Below are 27,553 nucleotides of genomic sequence, written 5' to 3' on the forward strand. Positions count from 1 at the left end.
TTGCAGCCTGGTTTGGAGTAAGGGCCACCCCCACTTCCTGCCATGGCGATGAACCTTCGTCCACTTAAAGGTGCAGTACCTGCCTGGTCCCCCAAGCCTTTCACACGATTATGAAATCTGTAGGTCATTAAGTTGATTTAAAAGTACTTTGCTTCTAGAGAGATTACATGCTGCAGATTGCAGTGAGAGTAATTTGAAAGATGTATATTTAGAAGTATCTTCCGTAGCCCACAAAATGTCACCGTGGATCACCAGTGCCATTGTGACGTCATCATGAGCTTGTCTCATTTGCCAGCATTTGGACTATATCCACACATCTTTTAAAAGTTGTAATTATTTCGCTCCTAGCACTTCCTCTGGAAGCTCGTTCCATATTCAGATTTGCCTCATGTGTGAAATATTTGTCCCTCAGATCCAATTTAAATCTTTCCCCTCTCTTCTTACACTTATGCCCTTTAGTTTTAAACTCCCCTATCCTGGGGAGAAAACAAAACTATAACCATTCGTCTTATCTAAGCTCCTCATTATATTATATACCTCTATAAGTTCACCCCTTAGCCTCCTACACTCCAGGGAAAAGAGCCCTCACCTATCCAGTGTCTCTGTATACCTGAAATCATCCAGTCCAGGTAACCTCTTTATGAATCTTTCCTGCATCCTTTCCAGCTTAATGACTGTGGTGAACTACATGTACCTGTCTGGACACGCCCCACTGTTGACTGCTCCTGTGGCTCCTCCCACAGACCCCGTATAAAGGCGATTGAGGCCTGAGCCCTGCCCTCAGTCTTCAGGATGTAGTATGGTGGTCACTCACTGCTTGTTCAGTAAAAGCCAATATCTCGCCTCACATTTCGGAGAGTTATTGATGGTGCATCAATGACATCCATCCTACAAGAGGTGATCAGAATTGCACACAATACTTGAGGTGCAGTCTCACTAAGGACTCGCACAGTTGTAGCATGACACCCCTCTTGTACTCTGTGCCCTGGCCATTGAGGGCAAGCACCTTCTTCACCACTGTCTATCTGAGTCACTACTTTTGTGGAGCCAAGTACTTCTATCCCTAGATTTCTCTGCTCTGTAACACTCTCCTTTTATTCTGTAGGTCGTGCCCTGGTCACACCAGTCCATGTTAAATTCCAGCTGCTGTCCTTGGCCAGTTTTAGATAATATTAACATCGCCTCAATGTCCTTGGAATGCATACTTTACCTAGTGGATAAAATGAAACTTGTGGCAATAACAAAGCAAGTCAAAGTTATGAACAATTGTTTATTAATCATATACAGCAGCACTTAAACAGCACACACCCAGTATAAAGCTATTGGAGAAAATAAAATGGTCAGTAAAATAAAAGCAGTTATTACTTTCAAAAGCAACATAATGACTTACAAATTTACACTGAAAATCCTACTCTGTAATTAATGGAATTAGCTTCTCAGCCTATTCAGTGTATCACTGTTTGTTCAATGAAACCTTTTGAGCAGAAATGAGGGTCACAAATGGCAAGTGTGTGCATAGGTGCAGTGAGTGAATTTTACTACCTCCCAAATATTTGGTTCCATTGTTGTCAACATGGCACAAGACACTAAAACCACAAGCCATTTCCCTGGCTTCCACTGCTGAATATACACAAAAGGCAAATCATATCCTACTTAATGCTTGTATTGGCAGTTTTCCAGAATACTCATCATCTTATCCAGCCCAAATGGAATTGCTTGTTTTATCTTCCCTGGGAGGATCACTTTGAGGCAGACTTTTGAAGCTCAGGAGACGCCATTTCAGGTCCACCTGCATCCACTTCTACCCTGGTAGCTTTGTCTTAAATCTGACATTCCAGAATCTGGTTCAGATAGATATGCCAAATATTAGGGTGGCTTAGCCAAATATTGTTTTGTTACCTTTCTCTCTGGTTATCAATTTTTGTATTTCAGTGATAATTTTGAGACACAAAATACTAACAGCACAATGTAAATTATAAAAAGAATCTAACATAAACCCGTAAAAGCCTTTAGTACCACAAAAACTGGTGTCTTGCCATTAATTTCCAAAATAACCATTGACCAATTCCAAATTAACTGTGCATTGGAAACCAATAAACTTGCCCAGCCATATCCCTGAGAACTCAATAAACTATCTGCACTTCTTGACCATCCTTTATCTCTTCATAACATTGCCAACAAAGGACCTCAAATAAGGGCATTTGATACCACGACTAACAAACTGTAAAGTCTGTGATCTTAATTACTTGTGTATCCTGGTGAGGATTTTTTTTACATTAAACTGCAATTTAGTTAGAATTTCACAACTATCTGACATTCAATCTGATTACATGTTAAAGAATCAGTAAAGACAATTTTTAAGAAATACTGTTTCTAACAATTATTCACAGCTTATGTCAGAATTCAATGGCTGGCAATCTGCAACTTGTTATATCCTTGTAAGGAAAAACATCTTTTGCCATCCCTCGAGCAGGAAAAAAATTGACACATTTATATCCATATTGAAAATAAATAAGTTGGAAAGATGTGAATACAAAAAATTGTTTCATCAGCTGAGGCAGTTACCTGTATTTTTGTTTCAGAACAAAAAGAAAGTATATTAAACAGTTTCAGGTTTATGAGATATCATGTTGATACCGTGTGATGTGAAATGAATTGGTTTTGCCAGTTTCACATTGTAAGATACAATTAATACATTAATAGATACAAACTTGCAATTACAAAGCAGGGATTGCCCCAATTTATGATAAAATAATGCACAAATGTACTACTTGTCACCATAGTAGAAATAATTAATTGCACTGACCATTGAGAAAGCATCCTTTGCTTTTTGTTATCTTTGGCAGTCCCTGAAATTGGCACAGGAACTTCCTAACATATTAGACACTGACAGCCAGAATGAAGGATAACAAAATAATTCTACAAAGATTTAGTTTAAACATCACTGGAAATATTTCTTCAAACTCCATATCTTTTTCCTGCCTTGAAAACAATTGGGCATTAACTCACATACTGTGGTGTGTTTTTGATTTAATAACTTATTTGCAGATTACAATCAGCTTGGTCTAAAACAAAAGTCTTAATTGAGTATCAAGTAGCAGATTTTTTTGAGGGTTTTAAACTCTCTTTGGGAATGTTCTAAAACTTGTGTTAGCCAAATAAAAAGTCTATCCAGCTTTCAACAAACCTGCAGTTATCAGGTTAATTTAATTTAAAAATGAGTTTCTTTTGAAAATATCTGTGGCAGTCAAAATATTCTTCAAGGCTAAAACACACAACTTTACCACCTAATGCTGCTAAGTCAAAGAACATCCATAAGCTGCAGATACCATTTACTTGACGCCAATTCCTATTCCAGCAGTTCCAGACTTTCCTCTAATGTAAGATCAATCACTTCAACAAACAGAGGTGAACACAATCTACAGGTTAACAAGAAAGCCACTTAATATATGAACAAGAATAAGAATTGTTTTTGATCCTTTTCATTTTGTCTTCTTTTTCACCAAATGGAATTAGCTTCTTAGAAACTTAGCTTCTGATCAAAAAGCCAAGGCCTGCACAGGAACAGGCAAAGTTGCAGAGTCTTGGTCTCCAGCTTCTTTTGCTGCTCACTACTTGGAAGTGATAAAGGAGCTGGCAGTAGGGTAATGTCACTGCTTCGCATGCCATCTTTGGAAACACAAGGATGAATATCCGCACCAAGATTTGCCATCAAATTGCAGTTACTAAACCCCTGGGCACTGCTTTAAAGGATAAGATGCATTGATATTGATCGTCCAGCTGCGCTTTTCATAAGTTGTCTCTCAAACCCAGTTGCATCTTTAACGTTTATAGATACTCTTCTATTTGGGACTTTGTGTATAAATTTGCTCATATTACAAAAATAGTACGAAGACATTCAATCAACCCAAGTGACATGAAGATGTAAACTATGACCCTGAGAAGGGATGTCTGGACAAGCATCTCATTTCTCTTCATTGTTTTTTTTCCCAAACGAGTGTCTTGCTGTAGTATTCCTGTTGCTGCTCCTTAAAACTGGCTTTAACTTTTGCTCTTTTTAGGGCTCCATCCCTAGACAAAAGAACAAATTTAATAGACTGAGCCTTTGACCACTTTTCACACCTGCCTTTATTCCCTCCTCCTGGACAGGACAAGAACAGAGTTTCCTCCAGAGTCCTTACCTTCCATGCCACCAGCCTCAACTTTCAATGGCCATCCTTTGTCAGTTTCAAAAACATTCAGTACCAGACATAGTCCCCTCCCCTTTCAGGGATCATAACTCCCTGGAGCACTCATTCATTTCCAGCTATCTCTCCCCATCTCATGACATTTTTCCATGCAACTACAGGAACTGCTGCACCCAATTGTTCACTTCTTCCTTCCACAATCCTAAGACTCAAATAGTGCTACAAGGTGAAAAAACAATTCATGAGCAGTTCATCCAATTTGAGAGTATTGCATTCAGTGTTGACTCCTCTACATTACAGAAACCAAATGCTCTGTAGATTGGCTAATTGCTTTACAGGTAACCTACATTCAGTGCAAAAGAATAAATAATTCCAGTAGCATGTCACTTCGGTTCACTGTCACAGAGTGAATTTCTGTTTGTAACTTCTGACACAGCTACAAGAAGACACAACACAAGCTTGAGGAGCAAAGCTCCATTTTCCTTCAGGACCTCTTGTAACTTTCCATGCTCAATATTGAATTCCCCATCTTCAATCTTTCTTCCTGCCATAGAAACAGACCTTTCATCCCAACTTGTCATTGTTGACCAAGGTATCTACCAAGCAAATCCATTTTGCCTCTGTCTGGTCCACATCCCACTTCCAATCCATGAATCTGTTCTAATTTCTTTTAAATGCTGTAATTGCACCAGCCTCTACCACTCCTTATAACAGCTTGCTCCATACACCCTCCTCCCTCTTTATGAAAAGCTTATCCCTCAGGTCCCCTTTAAATCATTCTGCTCTCACCTTCAGCCTATCCCTACTAGTCTTAGGCTTCTTTGCATTGGGTAAAAGATTGCAACTATTTGCATTATCTATGCCCCTTGTAATTTATGAATCTCTATCGTTACCCCTCAGCCTCTTTTGCTCCAAGAAAAACAGTCCAGTCTATCCAGTAACTCCTTATAACCCCAGGCCTCCAGTCCCAGCAACACTGTTACAAATCTCTTTTGCATCGTAAGATTAATCACATGTTTGCTTTAGTATAGGAACCAGGACCGTACACATTATTCCAGGTGCAGTCACATCAACATCTTGTACAGCTGTAACACGACATCCCAACTCTTGCACTTAATGCCCAGTTGATAAAGGCAGCATGCCATGGACTGCTTCTACCCTGTCTATGTCGTGCTTGTGCCCATAGGTCTCTCTGCTCTACAACATTTTCTGGGACCCTATAATTCACAGTGTATGCACTCCCTTGGTTTAACTTCCTTTTGCATTTTTCTCTCTCACACTGCCCATCAATTAACCTCAATTGTCCCATCAGCCACCCACACTAGAGAAGATTTGCAAAAGCCATTTGCTAGTCCAGCAACAAGGTCCAGCCAATGACTAAAGGGATTTGCTGCCCTTCAATTGGGTAGATTAAAAGAAAATCTGAAAATTATAAAATGACTTATTCTTTTTTTTTATCACCCTCCATACAATTAGGTTTAAATACCAGGCAAGATCCACAAGGCCTCCTTGCTGTGCTATGACTGCTTTTACTCGATTGGCAAACTGTACGGCATCTTCCCCTTCCTGTAGGGTGACAACAGAGAAAATCATTACAGAGGAACCAATTAAAACTTAATAGAACAAATTAAAGGCTCACATTTAAATAAAAGAAGAATGTCAACAAGTAGTCTCTGGAAGGATTTTTATCCAGTGAAATCAATGGTAATCTTGGAATAGCAGATGTGTACACCTTGCTCGCATAAAGTGAACCATGGTACACACATACCTGTGTTTTGAAATTATCTGAATGGATGGCATACAAAAGGTGTTTCAATGCATCTTGGTTTATGTGACTGTAGTAAGTAAATTGGCATTCTGACAATGCAATAACTACATCTGTTATAGATACATGATTTCCAACCAGGTTAACTTGCTAAACTCTTTGATTTACATCAAAAAATTTACAAAATGGAATGGAGATCTTTGGCCCAAATGGTTTATGGTGAACGTAATAAAAACAGAAAATGCTGGAGGAACTCACTGTGGAAGTTCCTATGAAAAGAAAAGCCAGTTGAAGTTTTAGGTCATTAACCCTCAGAACTGGGGGAGAGGGTGGAGAGTTTACAGTGTTCAAAGCAGATCAGGGCAGTTAGTGAGGTGTAGGACAAAGGACCATGTAGAAATAAGTTAAGACAGATCAGTCAAAGTCAATAAACCAAGTCAAAATTGGTGTCATATCAAAATGTGCAATGGAAAACTTATTTACAGCAGCACCACAGGCAAATAGCATTATGTAAACAGCATTCACAAGAAACGGACAAACACATCCAGATGGTATCTGGCCTGCCAGGTGCCAGGGTTGTCTTGGATTGGGTCTATGGCATTCTAAAGGGGGAGGGTGAACAGCTAGAAGTCATTATAAATATTAGTACCAATGGCATAGGTAGGAAAAGGGATGAGGTCCTGAAGAGAGAATATAGGGAGATGGACAGAAAGCTGGAAAGCAGGAGCTCCAGGGTAGTAATCTCTGGATTTCTGCCTGTGTCACGTGCCAGTGAAGATAAGAATAGGATGTCTTGGCAGGTGAATGTGTGTTTGAAGAATTGGTGTAGGGGGCCAGATTTCAGATTTCTGGGGAAGGTATGATCTTTATAAAAAGGACAGGTTAAACCTGAGGCTGAGGGGGACAGATACCCTTGCAGGCAGGTTTGCTACAGCTGTTGGAGAGGGTTTAAGTTTATTTGACAGGGGTATGGGAACCAGAATGATAAGATAGATAATGGGGCAATTGGTGCACAACTAGATTCAATGTGTAATAATACTCTGAGAAAGGACAGGCAGATGATAAAGCAAAATTGCAATCAGTGGGATGAGTTAAAATGTAACATAGGGCCAACATCCAAAAGGGTGATGAATACAGGACTGAAGGTGGTAATTTGAATGTGCACAGTTAATAGAATAAGGTAAATGATCTAGTGGTGCAGTTAGAGACTGGCAGGTATGATGATGTGGGCATCTCTTGAGTCATGGCTGAAAGAAGCTCATAGTTGGGAGCTTATCATCCAGATACATATTGCATCGAGAGAACAGGCAGGTGGGCAGAGGGGCTGGGGTGGCATCTCTTGGTTAAAAAAATGAAACCAAATCCTTGGAAAAGGTTGATATAGATGCCACATTGGAAGATGTAAAATCCTTGTGGGTAGAGTTAAGAAACTGCAAGGGTAAAAAGATGCTAATGGGAATTATATGCCGGCTTCTGAAGAGTAGCCAGGATGTGGGCTACAAACTACAACAGAAGATAGAAAAGGGCAATGTTGTGATAATCATGAGGAATTTCAATATGCAGGTAGGTTGGGAAAATCTGGTTGATTCCCAAGAGAGAGAATTTGTAGAAAGCCTATGAGATGATTCAATCCTGAAGCCCTGCTTCAAGCACATTTACACCAGTGCCTAAGAAGAAAGCGCTAACCTGCCTCAATGACTATCGCCCAGTAATACTTACATCTACTGCAATAAATTGTTTTGAGAGTTGGGTGATTAAACATATCAACCCCTGTCTGAGAAGCAACTTGGATCCACTCTAATTTGCCTACTGGTAAAATAGGTCCACTGCAAATGCCATTTCCTTGTCTGGGTGGATGTTGTTTATTTCAATTTTCAGAAGGCCTTTGACAAGGTGCTGCATTTGTGGCTGCTTAACAAAATAACCGGTATTACAAGAAAGGTACTAGCATGGATAGAAGACAGGCTAAATGTCAGGAAGCAAAGAGTGGGAATAAAGGGTCCTTTTCTGGTTGGCTGCAGCAGTCAGTGTTGGGAGCAGACTTGAACTGATGACTTTGTTATCAAGACTGTGGATGATATGAAGAAAGGTGGAGGGGCAAGTAGTGTTGAGGAAGCAGGGAGTCTGCAGAAGGACTGAGACAGATTAAGGGAATGTGCAAAGAAATGGCAAATGGAATATAATGTGGGGAAGTGCATGGTCATGCACTTTGGCAGAAGGAATGAAGGAGTGGCTTATTTCCTAAATAGGAAAAAGTTTAAAATTAAGAGATGCAGAGGTACTTTGGAGTCCCTCTGCAACATTCCCTAAAGCTTAACTTGCAGGTTGAGTCGGTGGTAAGAAAAACAAATGCAATGTTAGAATTCATTTTGAGTGGACTAGAAAGCAAAAGCAAGGATGTTATGCTGAGGCTCTATAAGGCATTGGTCAGACCACACACAAGAGTATTGTAAGCTTTTCTGGGCCCCTTATCTAGGAAAAGCTGTGCCAGCATTAGAGAGGGTCTCGAGGAGATACAAGAATGATCCGGTAACAAAGGGTTAACATATGAGGAGTATTTGAAGGCTCTGGGCCTCTACTTACTGGAGTTTAGAAGAAAGATGATGATTCATTGAAACCAATTGAATATTGAAAAGTATGGTTAAAGTGGACGTGAAGAGTACGTTTCCTATAGTGGGGTAGTCGAGGACCAGAGTGCACAGCCTCAGAATTGAGAGACGTCCATTCAGAATGGAGATGAGGAAAAATTTCCTTAGCCAGAGATTGGTGAATCTGTGGAATTCATTGCCAAGACAGTTGTGCAGACCGAGTCATTGGGAATATTTGATGCAGAGTTGATAGCTCCTTGATTAATCAGGAATTCAAAGCATACAGCGAGAAGGCGGCAGAATGGGGTTGAGAGGAATAATAAATTAGCCATGATGGAATGGTGAAGCAGACTTGATGGGCTGAATGGCCTAATTCTGCTCCTATTTCTTATAGTCTAATAGTCCCTAAAGTAGATACACCCTTTAACAAGAAAGAACACCTGTAGAAAGAAAACAAAGTCCATTTTAATACAATTGATCAAAGGGTTCACAGTGCCATGAAACTAGTGATTAGGATTGTGCTGGGTCATTCGCAAACTGAACTAGAGGAGTTGTGCACAGATGGACAGTTCAGAATTGGAGTTAGACAGAGAATTAAAGTAGCTTGCAAAATGAAGCTCAGGATCACACTCGGAGACTGAGTGCAGATGTTTACTCCGATCTAGAGGAGACCACACTGTGAACATTAAATGCACTACACGAGAATGCAATGAATCACTGCTATATCTGGCATAATTGGTTTGGTCCCTAGGTGATTGGAAAGGAAGAAGTGAATTGATGCGTGCCAAGGGAACACTATCCTTGAACTATACCAGGATCAGTGAGTGGGAGGAGACGAGCAAGAAAAGGGGGAAATATGAATGATGTCCACTCTGACTGAGAGGGAGCCATGTTTCAGTAAGGAGGGGGAAACCGAGAGGCTGCAGAACAAAAGCCTGACTATTGGGACAAATACAATGCAAACAAGGACATCGGGAAAATGAAATGGTGTCCACACAGGAGGTAGGGTGAGAGGCTGCTTGGCTGAGCAAGTTCTTCCTGAATTTCTGTTTTTGTTTCAGATTCCAGCACCAGCAGCTTGATTTGTTTTCCTCTGCTTCAGACAAGTCCCTTCTCACCCAAAGCATCAAACCACAGAGAGAATCCTCCCTCATGGATATAACTAGCATGGCATTTGTCTCAAGTAAGTATTCACATTCTGCCCATTTTCATTATAACAAAGTTCCTCTTGAATCTCCCATTTATTACATAATATCAATTAAAATCCACAGCAATGTACCTCAATGTTTACCCCATTAAACATCATAATTTTGGATATTTCTATTGGATTCCCTTTAGTATTCTCTTCTACAGAAAAAAGTATCATGACCAACAATTACAGCCGTTTTGTGATATTCTTCACAGTCTCCAAGCCTTGCTGCTCTTTATGCTTTCTTGGGTTTAGTACAAGTTTGCGCACAAGCAATCCTGAAAGGTTCTTACCTCTGCAGTCTGGAACCAGACACTCTCCTCTCCTCATGAACAAGCTTTATGTGGCCACCCCCAACACAGTGTGACACTGGCTTACGTTACACATGGCAAATACCAAACAAGTTCACTGTATCTCCCTCCCTCTCCTCTCAGTTAGATAATAAAAACCACTAGCTCTGGGAAAGCCACAGTGGAGCAAATTCTAGGTTTGGTAATTTCTTAAGAGCAATGAGTTCTTTTTTTATTATCCTGGTTAGATATTTAAATAGGAAATGTATTGAGCCATGGGTCAAAAAGTAACCCAGCCGAATTCATGAGGGTGTGGTCGCGTGCAAAGCGCTACTAAAGAAACACACGGAGGCAGAGAGACCTGAACTCGGAATGCCTTTACTGATTCAAACTCGCGCACTTAAATCTCCCCTCCCAAGGGCCCCTGCGACCAGCGGGGTGGATGTGACGTCAGACCGTCCCCGGAAGGTCCGCCCCGAGTGGGCCGCGCGTCTGCCTGCGGCTCCCAATGGCAGTTCGAGTTCTGTGTGTGCGGACTGCCACACCACCTCAGAAACGTCCATCGGGGGAGTGGAGCCCCCAGTCTGTGTGGCTTGCCTGGGTGGCCGGCCTCACCGGCGCGGTGTGGGCACTCTCACTGGTCGCTCAAAGTCAAAGTGCGCCAGTTTGAGGTGGTCCACTGTAAAACTCTCTTCCCGGCCACCAACCTCCACGACACACGTGGTTCCGTTGTGCCAGATCACCTTGAAGGGTCCCTCAAACGGCTGTTGTAGAGGTGACCTGTGCATGCCCCTGCGAATAAAAACATACTCACCGTCTCGGAGGTCTTTGGAGGTGAAGGATGGCGTGGGACCATGCCTGGAGGTCGGGACCGGTGCCAGGGTCCTTACCTTGTCCTGCAGCCTCGTTAGCACCACTGCTGGGGTTTTGTCCGAACCTTGGGCCTCTTGGACAAACTTGTCCAGGACCGTCAGAGGGGCGCCATAGACCAATTCCGCCAAGGAGGTGTCCAGGTCCTCTTTGGGGGCTGTGCGGTTGCCTAGTAGGATCCAGGGAAGCTCGTCTGGCCAGTCGGGGTCCCTGAGGTGCGCCATCAGGGCCGACAAGATGCCGGTGGAATCGCTGAGCCAAACCGTTGGACTGGGGATGGTACACTGTGGTGTGATGCAGCTGGGTGCCCAGGAGCAGCTCCAGAGCTGTCCACAAACCAGAAGTGAAGTGTGCCCCTCTGTCGGAGGTGATGTCCATTGGGAGGCCGAACCTGGTGATCCAGTTTGCAATGAGTGTCCTGACGCAGGACTCAGTGGACGTGTCTGCGAGCGGTACAGCTTCCAGCCATCTGGTGAACCTGTCTACCATGGTAAAGGTATACCTGGCGCCCCAGGAGACTGGCAGGGGGCCGACGATGTCCATTGGATGTGTTGGAACCTCCTGTGCGTTGGCTGGAACTGCTGGAGGGGAGCCTTCACGTGCCGCTGGTCTTTGGCAGTCTGGCAGTGTACGCAGGTCCTGGCCCAGTGTCTGACCTGTTTGCACAAACCATGCCAGACGAATCTGTCCGCTACCAGCTTGATGGATGCCCAGATGGACGGGTGAGCCAGGTCGTACAGCGTGTCGAACACCCGGCAACAACATTGTGCTTCTGCCAGTGCTGTGTAGTCTATTCCTGAGGATGATATGCCTACCGAGTGGAGGCAGGGGCGAGACGGTGTGTCAGCGACAACGTTGTTCTTCCCTGCGATGTGGCGGATGTCCGCGGTGAATTCTGAAATAAAGGACAGGTGCCTCTGTTGCTGAGCCAACCATGGGTCCGATACCTTGGCCAGTGCGAAGTTGAGGGGCTTGTGGTCCGTATACACGGTGAACTCCCTTCCCTCGAGGAGGTACCAGAAATGCCGGACAGCCAGGTAGAGTGCTAGCAACTCTCTGTCGAAGGCGCTGTATTTCGCCTCTGGTGGACGTAGGTGCCAGCTGAAGAAAGCGAGTGGTCACCACTAGTCCTCGACGAGCTGCTCCAGGACTCTGCCGACTGCTGTGTCGGAAGTGTCGACTGTGAGTGCTGTGGGTACATCGACTCTCGGGTGCACTAGGAGGGCCGTCTTTGCCAGTGCCTCCTTGGTCTGCTCGAATGCTTCCGTGGATTCCGCGTCCCATGCCACTTCTTTGGCCTTGCCGGCCATCAGGCGGAACAAGGGTCTCATGATGCGTGCCACTGCCGGCATGAACCGATGATAAAAGTTGACCATCCCTGTGAACTCCTGCAGGCCCTTGACCGAGCTGGGCTTGGGGAACTGGCGGATGGCCTGGACCTTGTTCGGTAGGGGAGCTGCACCATGTCGGTTGACTCTGTGGCCCAAGAAGTCGATCTCCATCAGCCCGAACTGGCACTTCAGATTGATTGCCAGTCCGTGGTCGCTCAGGCATTGGCAGAGCTGGCGCAAGTGTGCCACGTGCTCTTGGTGCGAACTGCTGGCCACCAGGATATCATCTAAGTAAATGAAAATGAAATCCAGGCCACGTCCCACCGAGTCCATGAGCCTTTGGAAAGTTTGGGCTGCATTCTTGAGACCAAAAGGCATCCTCAGGAATTTGAACAAGCCAAACGGGGTGATGAGGGCTTTCTTGGGCACATCGTCAGGGTGCACTGGGATCTGATGATATCCCCTGACCAGGTCGATTTTCCAGAAGATGATTCCTCCGTGCAGGTTGTCGTGAAATCCTGGATATGGAGTACCGGGTATCTGTTGGCGGTTGTGGCATCGTTGAGCTTTCTGTAGTCTCCGCAGGGCCTCCATCCTCCTGCAGACTTGGGCACCATGTGCAACGGGGATGTCCATGGGCAATTTGAGCTGCATACAATTCCCATCTCTTCCATCTTATGGAACTCCTCCTTGGTGAGGTGGAGCTTGTCAGGTGGGAGCCTGCGAGCTCAGGTGTGCAGCGGTCCTTGCATGAAGATGTGGTGCTGCACGCCATGCTTGGGGTCGGCCGTGGAGAACTGCGAGGTGACTATAGAGGGGAATTCCGCCAACACTGGCGAATTCATTACCCGAGAGGGTCACAGAATCCAGGTGAAGGGCCGGTAGCTTGGCTTCTCCGAGCTGGAAAGTCTGGAACGTCTTGGCGTGGACCAAACGCCGGCCTTTCAAGTCGACCAGGAGGCAGATGGCTCATAGGAAGTCTGCCCCTAGTAGTGGCTGTGACGCCACTGCCAACCTGAAAGTCCAAGTGAAACGGCTGGACCCGAAATGCAGTGCAATAGTTCGCAGGCCGTACGTCCGAGTATTGGTGCCATTTGCAGCGGTGAGTTCAGGGCCTAGGACCGCGTTACGAGTGTCCATGTTCGGGGGGGGGGGAGTACGCTGACTTCGGCCCCGATGTCTACCAGGAAGCACTGCCTGGAGTGTCAGTCCCAGAGGTACAAGAGGCTGTCTCGGTGGCCAGCCATCACAGCCTTTAGCGACGGTTGGCCCCGACGTTTCCCGGAGAAGCACATGGTGGACGGCAGCGGCGCGCGCCTGAGCCCCATCTTTGGTGATAGAAACACCGTTGTTCCGAACTTTCGTCTTGTCCCTACATGGATCTTGGTGGCTTCAGTTCACGGCGAGAGAGTCCAAAGGTATGGATCAGGAGCGCCTTAAGCTTAGTGTACCTGTCCTCCATTAGTGGCTTGCGTAGGAAGTCAATGATCCGGCCTGCCGTCTCCTGGTCGAGCGTGCTGACCACGCAGTTATACCACGTGGCGTCGGCTGTAATGTCTCTGATATTGAACTGGGCCTCAGCCTGCTCGAACCAAACATGGGGCTCGGTGGCCCAGAAAGTCAGAAGCTTCAGAGAGACCGCGCTGTGTGAGTTGCTGGAATTCATGGCTGGTCGCTGAGTCGCTGGTTCCAGATGCCGTCTGGAACGTCGGGGTCACCAATGTAGTCACCTCAATGAGATTATCTCTCAATCTTGCAAACTCAAGAGTCTACAACTAACCAAACAGTAACTCCAGATGAATCACTCACCGTGAAACAACCACATTCAATCTAAACCTGTACACATCCATGTCTGTTTAAAAAAAAACTACCGGATCTGAAACCAAGGCAATACTCTTACATTCTTAACCTCATCAGACTCTTGGACCACAACTGAAGTGTCAAAATGTCCTCTGAGAAATTTCAATTCCTCTTCTGCACAGAATATTTCTTACTCACAAAATATTTCTTAATTCTGGTCTGAGACCCGGTCACCCTTAAACAAATCCACCATCTCCTTACCTGGGCAGTCACTACAACAGAAACAATGACACGTTTATCTGTTCCATTCTCCTCAACTTGTCTACACCACGGAATCCCTCAAATAAACTATTATTTAATTTAACGTCATTTCCTATGCACAATTGTGAAGGAGAATGGAAAAATTGTTACTCCAGATCCATTGCAGCACAAATGAAAACTCAATTAGATAATAAATATTAGACAGCTTATATACATAAATTAATTGTATGTCCATAAAGCGATGCTAGGCACAGGAGTGTCTGTACACAAGGTGACTCTGACGGGAACCAATCAAGTAGGGATGGTAGGTTACTGATTTTAAGTACTGTAGACCTGGCATAGATGTTAAGTAACCTCCTCCCTGATGGCAGTGGCACAAATAATACCACGCGGGGACCATTGTGATGCTACTGGCCCTTTTCTGGCACCTCGCTGTGGAAAAGTCTTTGATGATGAGTAGGGTGGTGCCGGGGATTTGCTGGACAGCTTTGCCTACCTACTGTGGAGTCTTCCTGTCTGCCGCAGTGCAGTTTCCGTATCATTAGGTGTTGCAGCCTGTTAGAATGCTTTCTAATGTGTATCAGTAGAAGGACATGAGTGTGGATGTGCGTAGTCAGCCTCCTCAGAAAGTAGAGTTGTTCCTGATTGTGCACAATGTGCTCCAGGACTATGAAAAGTTCAGCACTCCCAGAAGCTTGAAACTGCTGTGCCGCCAATGTGGGAGGTGCAAGTCTAAAATCGATAACCACCTCCTTTGTCTTGTTGACTTTGAGGAAGAGAGATTACTTGCCAGCTAATTATTGTTGAGGGAATTAAATCCAGATTTGCTGTCACCAAATATGTCAGGAAGGGGAAGGAGGGCCAGTGTGCACTAGGGGATTAGCAGTGGAGAGGGACAGCAGATTCAAACTCTTTAGTGTGAACATATCAGAAAACCTACCCTAGATCCAGCACACAGATGCATTCATAAGGAAGGCATGTCAGCACTTTTACTTTCTTAGAAAGCTGAAGATGATTGGCTTGTCACTGAACACTAATAAACCTCTACAGATGTATTTTTTGAAAGCGACCTAACTGGTTGTGGCATGGTCTGGTGCAAACTGAATTTGCAGGAATGCAAGCGGATATAGAGAATAGTGAACTCAACCCAATACATCACTGGCTTTATCTCCAACCCTATTACAAACCTCATTCACTCTGGAGAAGTCCCATACACTTCCACCAAGCTCAGATCCCTTACCCTGTATTGCTCGTTTCTACCTCTTACCCAAGATCCACACACCTGACTGTCCTGACTGTTTGAATTACTGGGTAACTTTAACAAAGAGAGTGTCACAAAGGGGTTGTTAATAAGTGAAGAAGTCATTACTTTATAATCAACCCAACAAAAAGATTTGAAAGGCCTGGATAGAGTGGACGTAGAAAGGATGTTTCCATTAGTGGGAGAGTCTCAAATCTAAGAGTAGAATAAAGGCACATCCCTTTAAAACAGAGCTGAGGAAGAATTTTGCCAGCCAGAGAGTGGTGAATTTGTGGAACATTGCCACACATTGGCTACGGAGAACAAGTCATTGGGTACATTTAAAGCAGTGATAGGTTCTTGATTGGTGTGGTGGGGGGGGTTGTTTACAGGGAGAAGTTGGGAGAACGGAGTTGGAAAAAATTAAAATTTTATTCCCATTTCTTATGGTTTACAGGTTATCCCCTAGGTTAGAACAAAGTTCGATTTCCGTGGATTGTAACCCAAACATTTCACGAGTCCAGAATAAAAACCACAAATTGAGTTCCCAGGTGGCAGAAGATGCTTACAGCCCTGCAGCAGCCAGCCAGGCCAGTCTCCCAGTTATTCATAAGTTGGGAAGGGCCTGTATATTCCTTGTGCCTCTAACAATGAAAAGTTATAGATAAACCATTGTAATTTTACACTTTATCTATATAACCAAAACATGCTTGAAAGTTATACATACTTTCTTTGTCATTTCTTTTCCCCATCATAAATTTCTTTGTAATAGGAATTAACTATATAAATATCACATTGTAATTACATCACACTGTCAAATGTGGCACTGTGACCTCCAGCCTGTACCAGAGAAGAAATTCAATTCTCCAACCAGTTCTACCTTTCTCCTTCATACAAGATTCATTACTTAACTGAAGAAAACTCTAAATATGAAGGGAAAATACGTGGTTTTAAAATTACAATCCTCTGGTTCAACAATCTTTGTTCTCTGGAATCACAAGGTGTTTCAGATGTTGGAATCTGAAGTAACACACAAAAAGCTAGAGGAATTCATCAGGTCAGGCAGCATCCCTGGAGGGAAATGGACAGCTGATATTTTGGGTCAAGGTCCTTCATCTGGATTGGCGGAGGGTGTCTCAGTCCAAATCTCCCTTATATAAAGCTTACATTGGGTGTTGCTGTGCATCTGCAAAGCCACATAATGCAATCGGTTACAAACCAGTAACATACCTGTCTAGTCATTGGAGGCATGTACCATACATTGCAGACAATAGCCCAACTGCTCATCATTTGGAGCAGGTAGCTCACCATTCCATATTTACTGCTGTTCCAAAAGGGATCACCAAACCGAGGGTCATACTGCAACAAAATAGACAATAACCCTCAATAAAGTACTTACTAATGCAGTCAATACTCTAGGGGGCAATTACAATAATTGACTTTAAGGCTCCAAATCTTACACATTGCCATCAGACTAATTAGCCTGTTTTTGCAAGCAGCCCTTTCTGTTTTTTGTCCAGACATGCTGTAATCTTAGTAACATATGGGAGGGGAAGGGGTGGAAAAGGAAAACAATATAGACCTTAAACACAGAATATTATTTCAATATTTGATGACAAATGAAAATCATACTTGGTATCACTTCCTAATGAGGAGACTTTATGGATTAATAAGAGGAAACTGCTAACACAGAAGGAAGGAAAAGTCATTCAGCATAAAGGCAAAAGTGCAGTGACATGAAGAGACTTCTCTTAACATGATACATGGCTATGATCTACAACTAATACAACTGATACAACTAATGGAAAAATACTGGTTACAAATTTAAACAGCAAGGCAATTGGGACTAATTGGTAGCTCCTTCAAAGTAATGGCTGAAAAAAACTATAGATTCTATCGTGTGCTTTCTGCTTTGTGGCTCCTAATGTTTCCATTAGGAGCTGTAAATTAAATGATTCAATATAGGAAACAAATGCGAAACAGATAATAAAATACACGTATAACTATTAGGAGTACATACCCTTTAAAGGATTAAGAGAATTAAGGACAGCAGGCATTAGTCCTGTTATTTTGCTTGTTGGGAAACTGAAAGTAAAAAACTAAATAAAACTTGCAATAAGGTGCCTTTGTAAATGAACAGAAATATAGCACACATCTAGAACATGTTCTATATTTATCATACCAGATCTTTCCTCTTGGCTTTGGCACAAAATGCACTCTTAATCACTCTGAACATTGCTTATCCCAAAGATAAAACATATGAAAGATTGAAACAGGTAACAGTCAGACTTGGGAAAACCTTTCTCAATTTACCTTGATTGCAACGGGATAGATAGTGGCTCCTATCTCAAAGCTTCCCTTCTTAAACATCATAACTGAGGTATTGTTTATGCAGGTACCTGAAAGAAAGTTTCATATTCCACAATCATAAGACAAGCTGTTATGTGATTACTGCCAATCACTATAGGGCCTGGATTTGCTCCATTCACATCATGACACAGTGTCCAGCATAAACTCAATCCAATCCTGTTGAACGTACAATGCAATTTTACTCAACTCATCCTTCAGTAGAATCTCCGACCCATCCCATTCAACTCGAACAATATATTTGTGCTCAATGTCCAATATCCTCTTGATATTACAATGTCCCATTTGTTGCAATGCAATTTATTCCACCTAACAGAAGTATTTATTGCAAAAGTATTTTAATAACTTTGAAGTATAAGTAGTAAATGCTAGAAATAATCATTGGGTCTGTGGGGAGAGAAAATGGATTTATCTTTTAGGTTTATGGCAAATGTCAGAACAGGGAAAAATTAGAAATCATGAATTCATGTTGAGTTCTGAATGCTATAGTATGCCAAATCAAAAGTTGAGATGGTGTTCTTTGAGCTAATACTGAGCTTCAATGTAAAAGTATAGAAAGAAGAATTTTCAATCAACTGCACCACTTATTATCAATCTGTCTTTTGTAACATATCAGAGATCCTACCTTTTGTTTTCCTTGTCCCACTAACTTTTTCTTCGACTTAAAACTTGCTTTATTTTCAACCTCGTCCAGTGATGAAAGACCACAACCCAAAACATTAACTCATTTCCTCTTTCCATAGATGCTGCTTGACCTGTTATGCTTTTCCAGCATTTTCTGCTTTTATTTTCAATTTCCAGCATCTACTGTTTTTGCATTTAGACTTCTTCATTAACATATTGGCATAGAAATTTTATTTGGATATTGAATCAAGTTCAGCACAGAATTACTCAGGTAACATCAGATGTTGGGTCCACAAATCCAGCAACGATGAGAGGCATTCCAATTCCAAACATCAACAAGCTTCTCAAAAAATTTTACTGAGAGTGAAAATCTACCTCTGGAATAGAGACCATTTTTAAATGATAAATTCAAATGCCATTTTTAATACTTTTTAGGAAACTTTCTGATCATAAGGAAGCAAATGATAAAAATGTCCTTACCCTCAGGGAATATTAATATTGGTAGCTTTGTCTTATTTGCAGCATGATCACCTAGTCTGAAAGAAGAGAAGCTTCATCACACATGGAAATTCTGATCAAGTTATTTTACTAATCTGTATTCAGATCTCCTGCTATTTATTGCATGTGAATTTGAGTTATTCGTTGCCTCAAAGAAACAAATCTGATTCTACCATGCAAAGTAATTAATTGCCTTATGTAGCTGATTCAACAAAGACTTGACAACCAAATGAAACTGTTAGATAGACGGAATCAATCTTATGCTTCAAAATGATGCTCTTTTATTAGAATAATTAAATGCTCCAAAATCCAAGAGTGCCAAGGAGTGCCAAGGACATTTCAGCAACCCCAACTCATCTTCCTCAATCACTATCCTCAATAATTAAGAGTTCTATGTACACTGTAATTGTGAAGAACACAAATGAATGGACAACAAATTAACAGAACAGGTACACTGACACATCAGGGAGAAGGTGTGGTCATTAGCACCAAAGGAGTTCTGTCTCAGTAGGGTAGCATAAATAGGAGTGAAGCGTCGTGAAAGCTAGTCCAGGGGAGTAATGGCTCTTGACAATCATATTCTGAGCTCTGCGAGTGCCTGGAGTAAGCAACATCAATTTCAAGGTTAAAAGGTACAAAGAACCAACCACACAGCAACAGGAAGCCTCAATGCTATAACACAAGAGGAAAAATAACAGCATAGCATTATGCCTTGCTGAGTTTCCAGAAAAGGACTCTTCAATGGCAGAAACTGAGCTAATAAAATTCAATTAGCTAATGAGAGGAGGATATAGCAGGACTCTCTATTCCCTTGAGTATGTGATTTTAAAAAGTGTCCAGCTAAAGTGTTTAATAATGTAGATGGGCAAAATCAAAATTAAATACAAGATATTCACAGGGGTTGCCAGGAAGCACCTCACAAAGGGAATAGCCGAAATCTGCAAAATCCAGCTGAGGTTCACTGAGATTGACATCCTTTTTGATACAGAACCAAATCAGGTTGGAGGACTTGGAATAGACTGTAGATTAGTCATGACTTTCAGTTATCGGCACATCAGACTTGAGTAACTTTCCAAAGTTCCACTTCTTGAATTAAACTGCAACCATAACCAATACAAAGCTAATTCAAAGTTGGTTAGTTATAGAACTGTTTCATAACCAACCAACAACACCTGTAAAAACCTGCTACACTGCACGTACATTAACTCATCTCTCCATAAATGCTGCATAGCATGCTTTTTATTTCAAGTTTCCAGCGTTTGTGGTATTTCCTCTGGGGAGGATCCTGAAGCATCGAGCTTCTGACTGAGACAACTCTTGAGCCGTAACCAATCTCCTCAGAAAAAAACCTTATTACATTAACACACAAGGTACTACACAAAAGCTAAACATTCTGCAACACTAAATCAACATTTACTGAAAACCTTAATCAGTAATTACAAACCAGTTTGTTGACATTTTTCCAGTTCTTCTCCACTGACTTCTTCAGTCACTTCCTGGATTGCTGGACACAGACGGAAAATCTATGGAGATTACTGGAGATAACAGTGACTAAATCTAACCTTTTTAATACAATTTGGCGATCTTTCATTTCGGAACGTTCAAACCAGATGTGTGGACAAGCTTTGACCATGGATCTCTGAATAATTCCCATCAGTCCTCCATGCACTTGTCCAACCTGTTCAGAAATGGGACATTTTAACCTTACACAGTTAAATAATCTTTCAATGTCAACATCTTAACAAAGAAAATAAACACCAAAAATTACAAAATTACATGAGTATGAAAACACAATTAAAATTACCAACATGTTATTATGCCACTAGGTAGTTAAGCTGACTGTGGTTCAGACCTGGCCCCAGCTATGTCTGTGTGGAGCTTGCGCACTCTCTCTGTGACTGTGTGTGTTTCCCCCCACAATCCAGTGATGTGTGAGTTGGTAGGTTAAGTGACCACTCTAAATTGTCCCTGGTGTAAAGGTGGCTGGGGAGAATGTCAGTGGAGTTGATGAGGATATGGGGAGAATAATCAATAGGACTGCCAAGGGATTAGTGTAAATAAGTAGTTGATGGGAGGTACAGTATGGACTCAGTGGCTGAAGGTCCTGTTTCTGTGCAGTGCTCTTTCTCGCTCTCTATGACTCCAAGGAGACTCAAAAACTACTTACGGTAAACAGGATCAAAAGTTTTAAATCTCGCTGCAAATTCACCCAAAATAGCAAATAAACATCTTCAATCATTAATTCACAAGTGCAAGCATACTTTTAAATAATGAATTAATGGATTCTTCTTGTAGAAGTGGACTATTTGGATAGTTCACTACACAATTCATTCTTCTCACCATTGCATAACCTCCATCATTGGCCAGTATAACAACATCTATTGGTGATGTGTGGTTTGCTACACAAATACCTCCTCTCTTTGGCTTGTTTTCCCTGCAATTACAAAATATGGATTAAAAAGATCCTGTTGTTAACAATTGATAAACCCCAGCACTTTCAGTATATCAATTCATACTTCCCTATCTAGGATAAAGAAATTGCAAATCTATTCTGAGTTAGACCACCTTGCCTGGAGCATTTCTTGCCAGCAGCCTTGCTACTGCTCACACAGCTGAGCTGAAGCTACCTCACGAACTGCAATCTAACTTACCCTCATGAAGCAGACTTATTACCACTGACATATAATGTTTAGTGTGTTGTAGCAGCAGCACAAAGCAAAGACATGGAAGACCTATAGATTTTACAAGAATAAACTAATAGTGCAAAAAGGAAAGTGATTACAAGTAATAGTGTAAATGGACAAATCAGAAATCTGACGGCAGAGGAGAAGACGCTGTTCATAAATCAATGAGTATGGACCTTCAGGCTCTTCTCCCTCCTCCTTAACGAGGAGGCAGGTCCCAGGTGGGGAGGGTCCTTAGTGATGGATTCAGTTCTCCTGTGGCACTGTCTCCTGAAGATATCCTCAAAGGCATGGAGGGTTATGCCCATGATGGAGCTGGCAGAGTCTATAATGCTTTGTACCCTCGTGATCCTCCGCACCAGGCTGACACAACCAGTCAGAATGCTCTCCACCATATTGTATATCTATAGAAATACGCAAGAGTCTGTGATGGCATACTCTTCAAACTCCTAGCAATGTGGAGCCACGGGCATGACTGCAATGATGTGTCAGGCTCAGGATAGATCCTCCAAGAATTTGACACCCAAGAACTGGAAACCGCACACACTCCGTTCACTGCTGACCCTTCAACGAGCACTGGGTTGTGATCTCCTGAAGCCTACAATTAATTCCTTGGTGCTGCTGATGCTCAATGCCAAGCTGTTGTTGCAACAAAGCAACTCTAAGTTATAATGCATGTGCACAAGTCAGCACCTGCACCATCCATTTATGCACTCGTGAGCACTGAACCTATTCTTTCCATTCACACTGATGCACAACTGGAGCCGGTGCTGAACTTGGAACAAAAGCTATCGATGGGAGTGATGATGCCTATTGGTGGAAAACGAATCTGTGGTTGGTTCCATTACTCTGTGCCAACTAAAGCATCGAACAAGGTTCAAATCGACGAGGACGAGAGCGGAAAACGAACAGGTATTCAGTGCCGTCCGTCTGCGTTTGACCAGTCTCCGGGTCACTGCTGCCAGTGGAAGGTGCAGGAGCTTCGGGATTCACGCCGCAAGGTTCAATCGCCGTGGTGTCTTGTGGCTGTCGACTCACTTTCAGCTAGAGGGTTAGATGTTTAATATCCTCAGTGCTGAATGCAGTTTACTCGTTGCGCGGGTTGATTGTGGCGCTTCAGCATGGCACCGCATCTGCAGCTGTGTTCTGAAGCCATCAACACAACGTTGACCTGAGTACCTCGGCGGCTGTGACCACCGGCTCCTGGACTGGCTTTGCTCGCCTCAGAAGCTCACACTGTGGGCACTCCATGGGGTTTGATGTTCCGTGTTTTGTGTTATTTGTTTGCTGTTTGCATGATTTATTTCACACATCTGATAGTTTTGTTGAATGGGAGGTTTCTTTAAATGGGTTCTATGGTTTTTCTTTGCTTTGTGGCTATCTGCAAGAAGGTGAATCTCAAAGTTGCATATTGTATACATACTATGATAATAATGTACTTTGAACATATTGAACAGGAAATGTCACAGTAATTAAAAGTACTGCCACCAGGGCTAATTAAAATCTCTAACATTTATGGGGAAGAAAATAATGTGTGCCCAGGAAGTTAACAAAGGATGTCAGAAACTATTACTTTCACAAAGCAGATAGATAACTCACCCTAACAGGAAGTTTGGAAAGTAAAGTCAAACACATGGAAAGAGCGGACAGAGACAGCCCTGCTAGCCCATCAAACCTTCCTAACATCCAATTTTCCTAAAAATGCCACTAAATATTTCCTACATCATCAAGAACTGAGATCTTTGTAGAGAGCCAAAAAGACAAAAAAAAAGTGTCCAAGACATGTTGAATATGATGAAATTCTTCCAGACTAATGAAAATCTTATAAGTAAATCTTTCAAAATAAAAGCCTGTTTTTATTTTAAATGGTAAGTTTTCGTGTGTCTGCCGAAACATAACTCTTAAGGGAGACTTCAAATCAAACCATGAAGAATAAACTAAAGGGTTGGATTGTCGATTTAGGATGTGTTACACTAATTACCTATACACAAGGCATCCGCTAAACTGAGGGGAAAGTAATGGTGTGACACAGCTGTGCAGCAGGTGGTGCTGCTGTCTCAGAGCTCCAGCAAAACGTTCAAAGTAACTTTTGTTCATCAAAGTACCTGTACTGAATGTTACCATACATTACTTCAAGATTCATTTTCTTGCAGTCATTTACAGGAAAATACAATAGAATTTTTGAAAATTGTACATAATTAATGTGCAAAAGAAGACAAACTGCAAGTAGGAACTCTTCTGAGAGATGAGTAGTGGAGAGTGAACCTATCCATGCCAAAGAATTTGAACTTACTGTCCCTCTCCAGCTCCATTCCCTAATGAGGGCTGGCTCATAAACTTTTTGCTTCATCCTCCTGTTCTCAATAACCGGCTCTTTGGTTTTGCTGACATTAAGTGAGAGGTTGTAGTTGCTGCACCACTCAATCAGATTTTCAATCTCCCCATCCCCGTATGCTGATTAGTGTTATAAGCGAATTTAAATATGGCATTGGAGCTATACTTAGAGTAGGGAACTAAACACACAGTCCTGTAGTGCACACGTGCTGATAGATACGTGTGGAAGAGATGTTGCTGACAATCTATACAAGATGAAGTCTGCCATTGAGGAAATCAAGGATCCAGTCGCACAGCGAATTACCAAGGCCCAGGCCTTACAGCAGGGATGGCCAACCTATGGTGCATCTGCCAAAAGTGGCGAATTGCACCCCAGTGATAATAATAAAAAAGTAAGCCTACTCATGCAAAAAGTATTAACCAAAAACCGATTTGTAGAAAAAAAATCTATAACAGGAATTCCAGTAGCTTAGAGCTAGAAATAGGTTTTACTGAGAATAAATCTAAAACTTAGCAATTATTTTTAGCGATTTTATTACTTAGTGCACATCTTTTGGCAAATGTTATCTTCTTTCACATTAATCTGTTTTCAATTTTTAAAAAATGTCCAATGAGTCTAACTAGGAAAGAAGGACTTTTGTTCTGCAGTCGTTCCATAACTGTTCAATACACGTTACTTGTTTGATCCTGAGGCACCAGGTGTCTGCACCAGCGGTGCGTCGCAGGTTTTTGCCAGTTAGTTTACAATTGACACTCGTGCGCTACAGAGTTGTGCTTTGTCCGTCCTGTGTGAACATTCACAGTTTTGTACTTTTTCAAAAATTAAGCCTTGTTTTTACATTCAGTTACCCATCACAGTGCAAAAGAAAATGAGCAAAAGAAAAGCAGAAAGTGATAGCAAGCGTGAATTCAATGAACAGTGGGAAAATGAGTTCTTATTTATAGCGGGTCTGTCAGGAAAATTGTTGTGCATTGTTTGTGAAAACACTTTCTCACATAATAGAAGACAATCTTAATAGACACTATAAAACACACCATCAGACTGAAATAGAAGAAAAACTGAAGCTAGTGCTTGGGTCTGAGTTATGGAAAGAATATGTGATTAAGAAAAAGGAAGAAATCAAAAGAAGACAAAATATATTTGTTAGAAGTCCCATTAAGGTATATTAAATCAATATATCATGTAAAAATGCTAAATATGTCTATATTAACATATTTTTACAAGAATTGAACGCGGGCACCTGAACTTGTATGGTGCATCTGAACTTGTGTGTGAAAAAATTGACGCATGGAACGTAAAAGGTTGGCCACCCCTGCCTTAGAGCATCATGATGAGTTTCGAGGAGATGACAGTGTTGAACGCTGAATAGCACTCAATGAAGAACATCTTAACATATGCATTGTTACTGTCCAGATCTTCCAGATCTCTGTGAAGAGCCAATGAAATAGCATCTGAAACTGAGCTGTGGTGACGGTGGGCAACTTGGAGCCGATCCATTCACTCCTCACACGGGAGTTGATAAACTACAAGACCAACCAACGTCTCAAGGCTTCATCACAGTGGATGCAAGATCTATTGGATAATGGTCATTGAGGCAGGTGACCATGTTCTTGGGCACCAGCACTACTGTACCATCTCATTACCAAGTTCAATCCTCACCTCGGGTGCTATGTTTATCGAGACTGGATAGTCACTGTCACACATGATTTTCCCTTCTCAGAGCTTGTGGCATCATCCCTCATCCTAAAGGTAGATTGACTACTCCTGTACATCACCTCCAGTGTAGGTGGGTGAGAAGTTCATGGGCCCGTGAGGGAGGATAGATTCAGAGAAATGGTGGGGAGAGTTGTGCGCAACAGGCAGTGGCTGCTATAAACTCAATGAACCAAAAGACCCCCTTCTATATCGTGGTATACAGTATGTAGAATTAGGCAAGCAGCTGAAGGATGCTAGTGGGGCAACATGAGTGAATCTGCAGATGCTGGAAATAAATAAAAAAACATCCTCCCATAGATGCTGACTGGCCTGCTGAGTTCTGCCAGCATTTCGTGTTTTTGAAGGATGCTAGTATTGGTATCAGTTTATTTTTGCCACCTGCATTGAGGAACAGTGGAAAAACTTTTGCTTTCAGTGCCATCCAGACAGATCATGCCACATGTAACTTTATCAAGGTAATAAAAGGGAAATAGAATGCAGAATATAATGTTGCCATAATGGAGAAAGCGCAGTGCAGGAAGACAAATACACTGTTGGTGAAGGAGAACATGAGAATCAGAGCTCATTCTATAGCATCTAAGCATCTAAAGACAGTCAAATAAAAGCTGTATTTGTGTTATGGTGGTGTGTGCTCTCAAAGTTTTGTATCATCAGCCCAATGGAAGAAGGGGTAATAGAGAACGACTAAGATGGGAGGGTTCCTTATTTATGTTGGCTGCTTTGTGGGAAGTGCAGACAACGATTAGTGTAAAGCAGGCTAGTTTGCATGATATAATGGACTGGGCTACATTTCCAACTCCCTGCAATTTCCTGCAGTCTTGGACACAGCAGCTGCTAAATTAAACTATGATACGTCCAGATGAGATGTTTTCTCTACTAACATCAATTAATATTTCCAAGAGCCATTGGGGTCATGCCTAATTTCTTACACTGAGGATGTGGAGTAGATGCTTAATTCCCCTCTGTTCCTCGTCTATCTGATAATTCAAGTTTCAGGAAAATAGTGATCTTACAGGAGACTGCAACACAAACTGGATAACGAAATTTCTGCTACTAGTTATTGTCCTGCAATATTAATTCATACTGGCATATTCTTGGTGTTCCATTAGTATTTCTTCCTAAATGAAGGTACCTCCAATTCTGAGGTAGGGAATACTGGAATATTGAATGATGGAACAAATTTATTGGTCCATTCTAGAAACAGTCTGATGTCTTTACAGTTCAAGACACTAAATGTAAGTCAGAGTAGCCTACCATCTTTCCATACATACAAGAGGTAGCGTAGATGCAATACACACAATGTGCTGGAGGAGCTCAGCAAGTCAGGCAGCATCTACAGATGGGAATAAACAATCAACATTTTGGGCTGAGTCCCTTCATGAAGTGTCAACTGCTTATTCCCATTCATAGATACTGCCCGACCTACTGAGCTCTTATCATACTTCCAGGTCTGTTTTGTCTTCGCCATGGCAGAAAACAAGGTTTACAAAGATCTTGTTAAGAATAGGAAAATGTAGCTATGAGGAAAGATCAGACGTATGAGATTTTTTGCTTTATAAAAATGTCAGCTAAGGAGAGACTTATTGAAAGATTTAAAACAACATACAAAGTAAATAGTTCCATGAGCAGAGGATCCAAAAACACAGAAGCACAGTTTGAAGGGAATGATGGAAACCTATTAGCAGGGAGAAGGAGAGTAGATTTATCCCCCACAAGGGGTATGTAACAGACTGAAAGGACGGTAGACACAGAAACCCACATCGCATTAGTAAAACTGATATGTACTTGAAAGGCTACAACTTGCAGGG

At 42.3% G+C, this 27,553-nt stretch overlaps 1 protein-coding gene across 6 annotated transcripts in view; it reads right to left on the minus strand.

Annotated features, from left to right (window-relative positions):
- The window catches only part of gpat3 (glycerol-3-phosphate acyltransferase 3), an 80,844-nt gene that overhangs the window by 14,303 nt on the left and 38,988 nt on the right, over window positions 1-27,553 (minus strand). For 4 of the 6 annotated variants that reach the window (XM_059965315.1, XM_059965318.1, XM_059965317.1 and 1 more), the window contains exons 7-12: window positions 21,351-21,444; window positions 20,573-20,688; window positions 18,993-19,048; window positions 17,835-17,920; window positions 16,752-16,880; window positions 5,674-5,753 (exon numbers count right to left, since the gene is read on the minus strand). In XM_059965315.1, the coding sequence (XP_059821298.1) occupies window positions 5,674-5,753; window positions 16,752-16,880; window positions 17,835-17,920; window positions 18,993-19,048; window positions 20,573-20,688; window positions 21,351-21,444 (561 nt within the window). Of the gene's footprint in view, window positions 1-1,250; window positions 4,072-5,673; window positions 5,754-16,751; window positions 16,881-17,834; window positions 17,921-18,992; window positions 19,049-20,572; window positions 20,689-21,350; window positions 21,445-27,553 lie in introns of those variants that run through there. The other 2 variants (XM_059965320.1, XM_059965321.1) reach the window with 2 other exon arrangements.

This window comes from Hypanus sabinus, chromosome 3 (assembly GCF_030144855.1).
Source record: "Hypanus sabinus isolate sHypSab1 chromosome 3, sHypSab1.hap1, whole genome shotgun sequence".
NCBI lineage: Eukaryota > Metazoa > Chordata > Chondrichthyes > Myliobatiformes > Dasyatidae > Hypanus > Hypanus sabinus.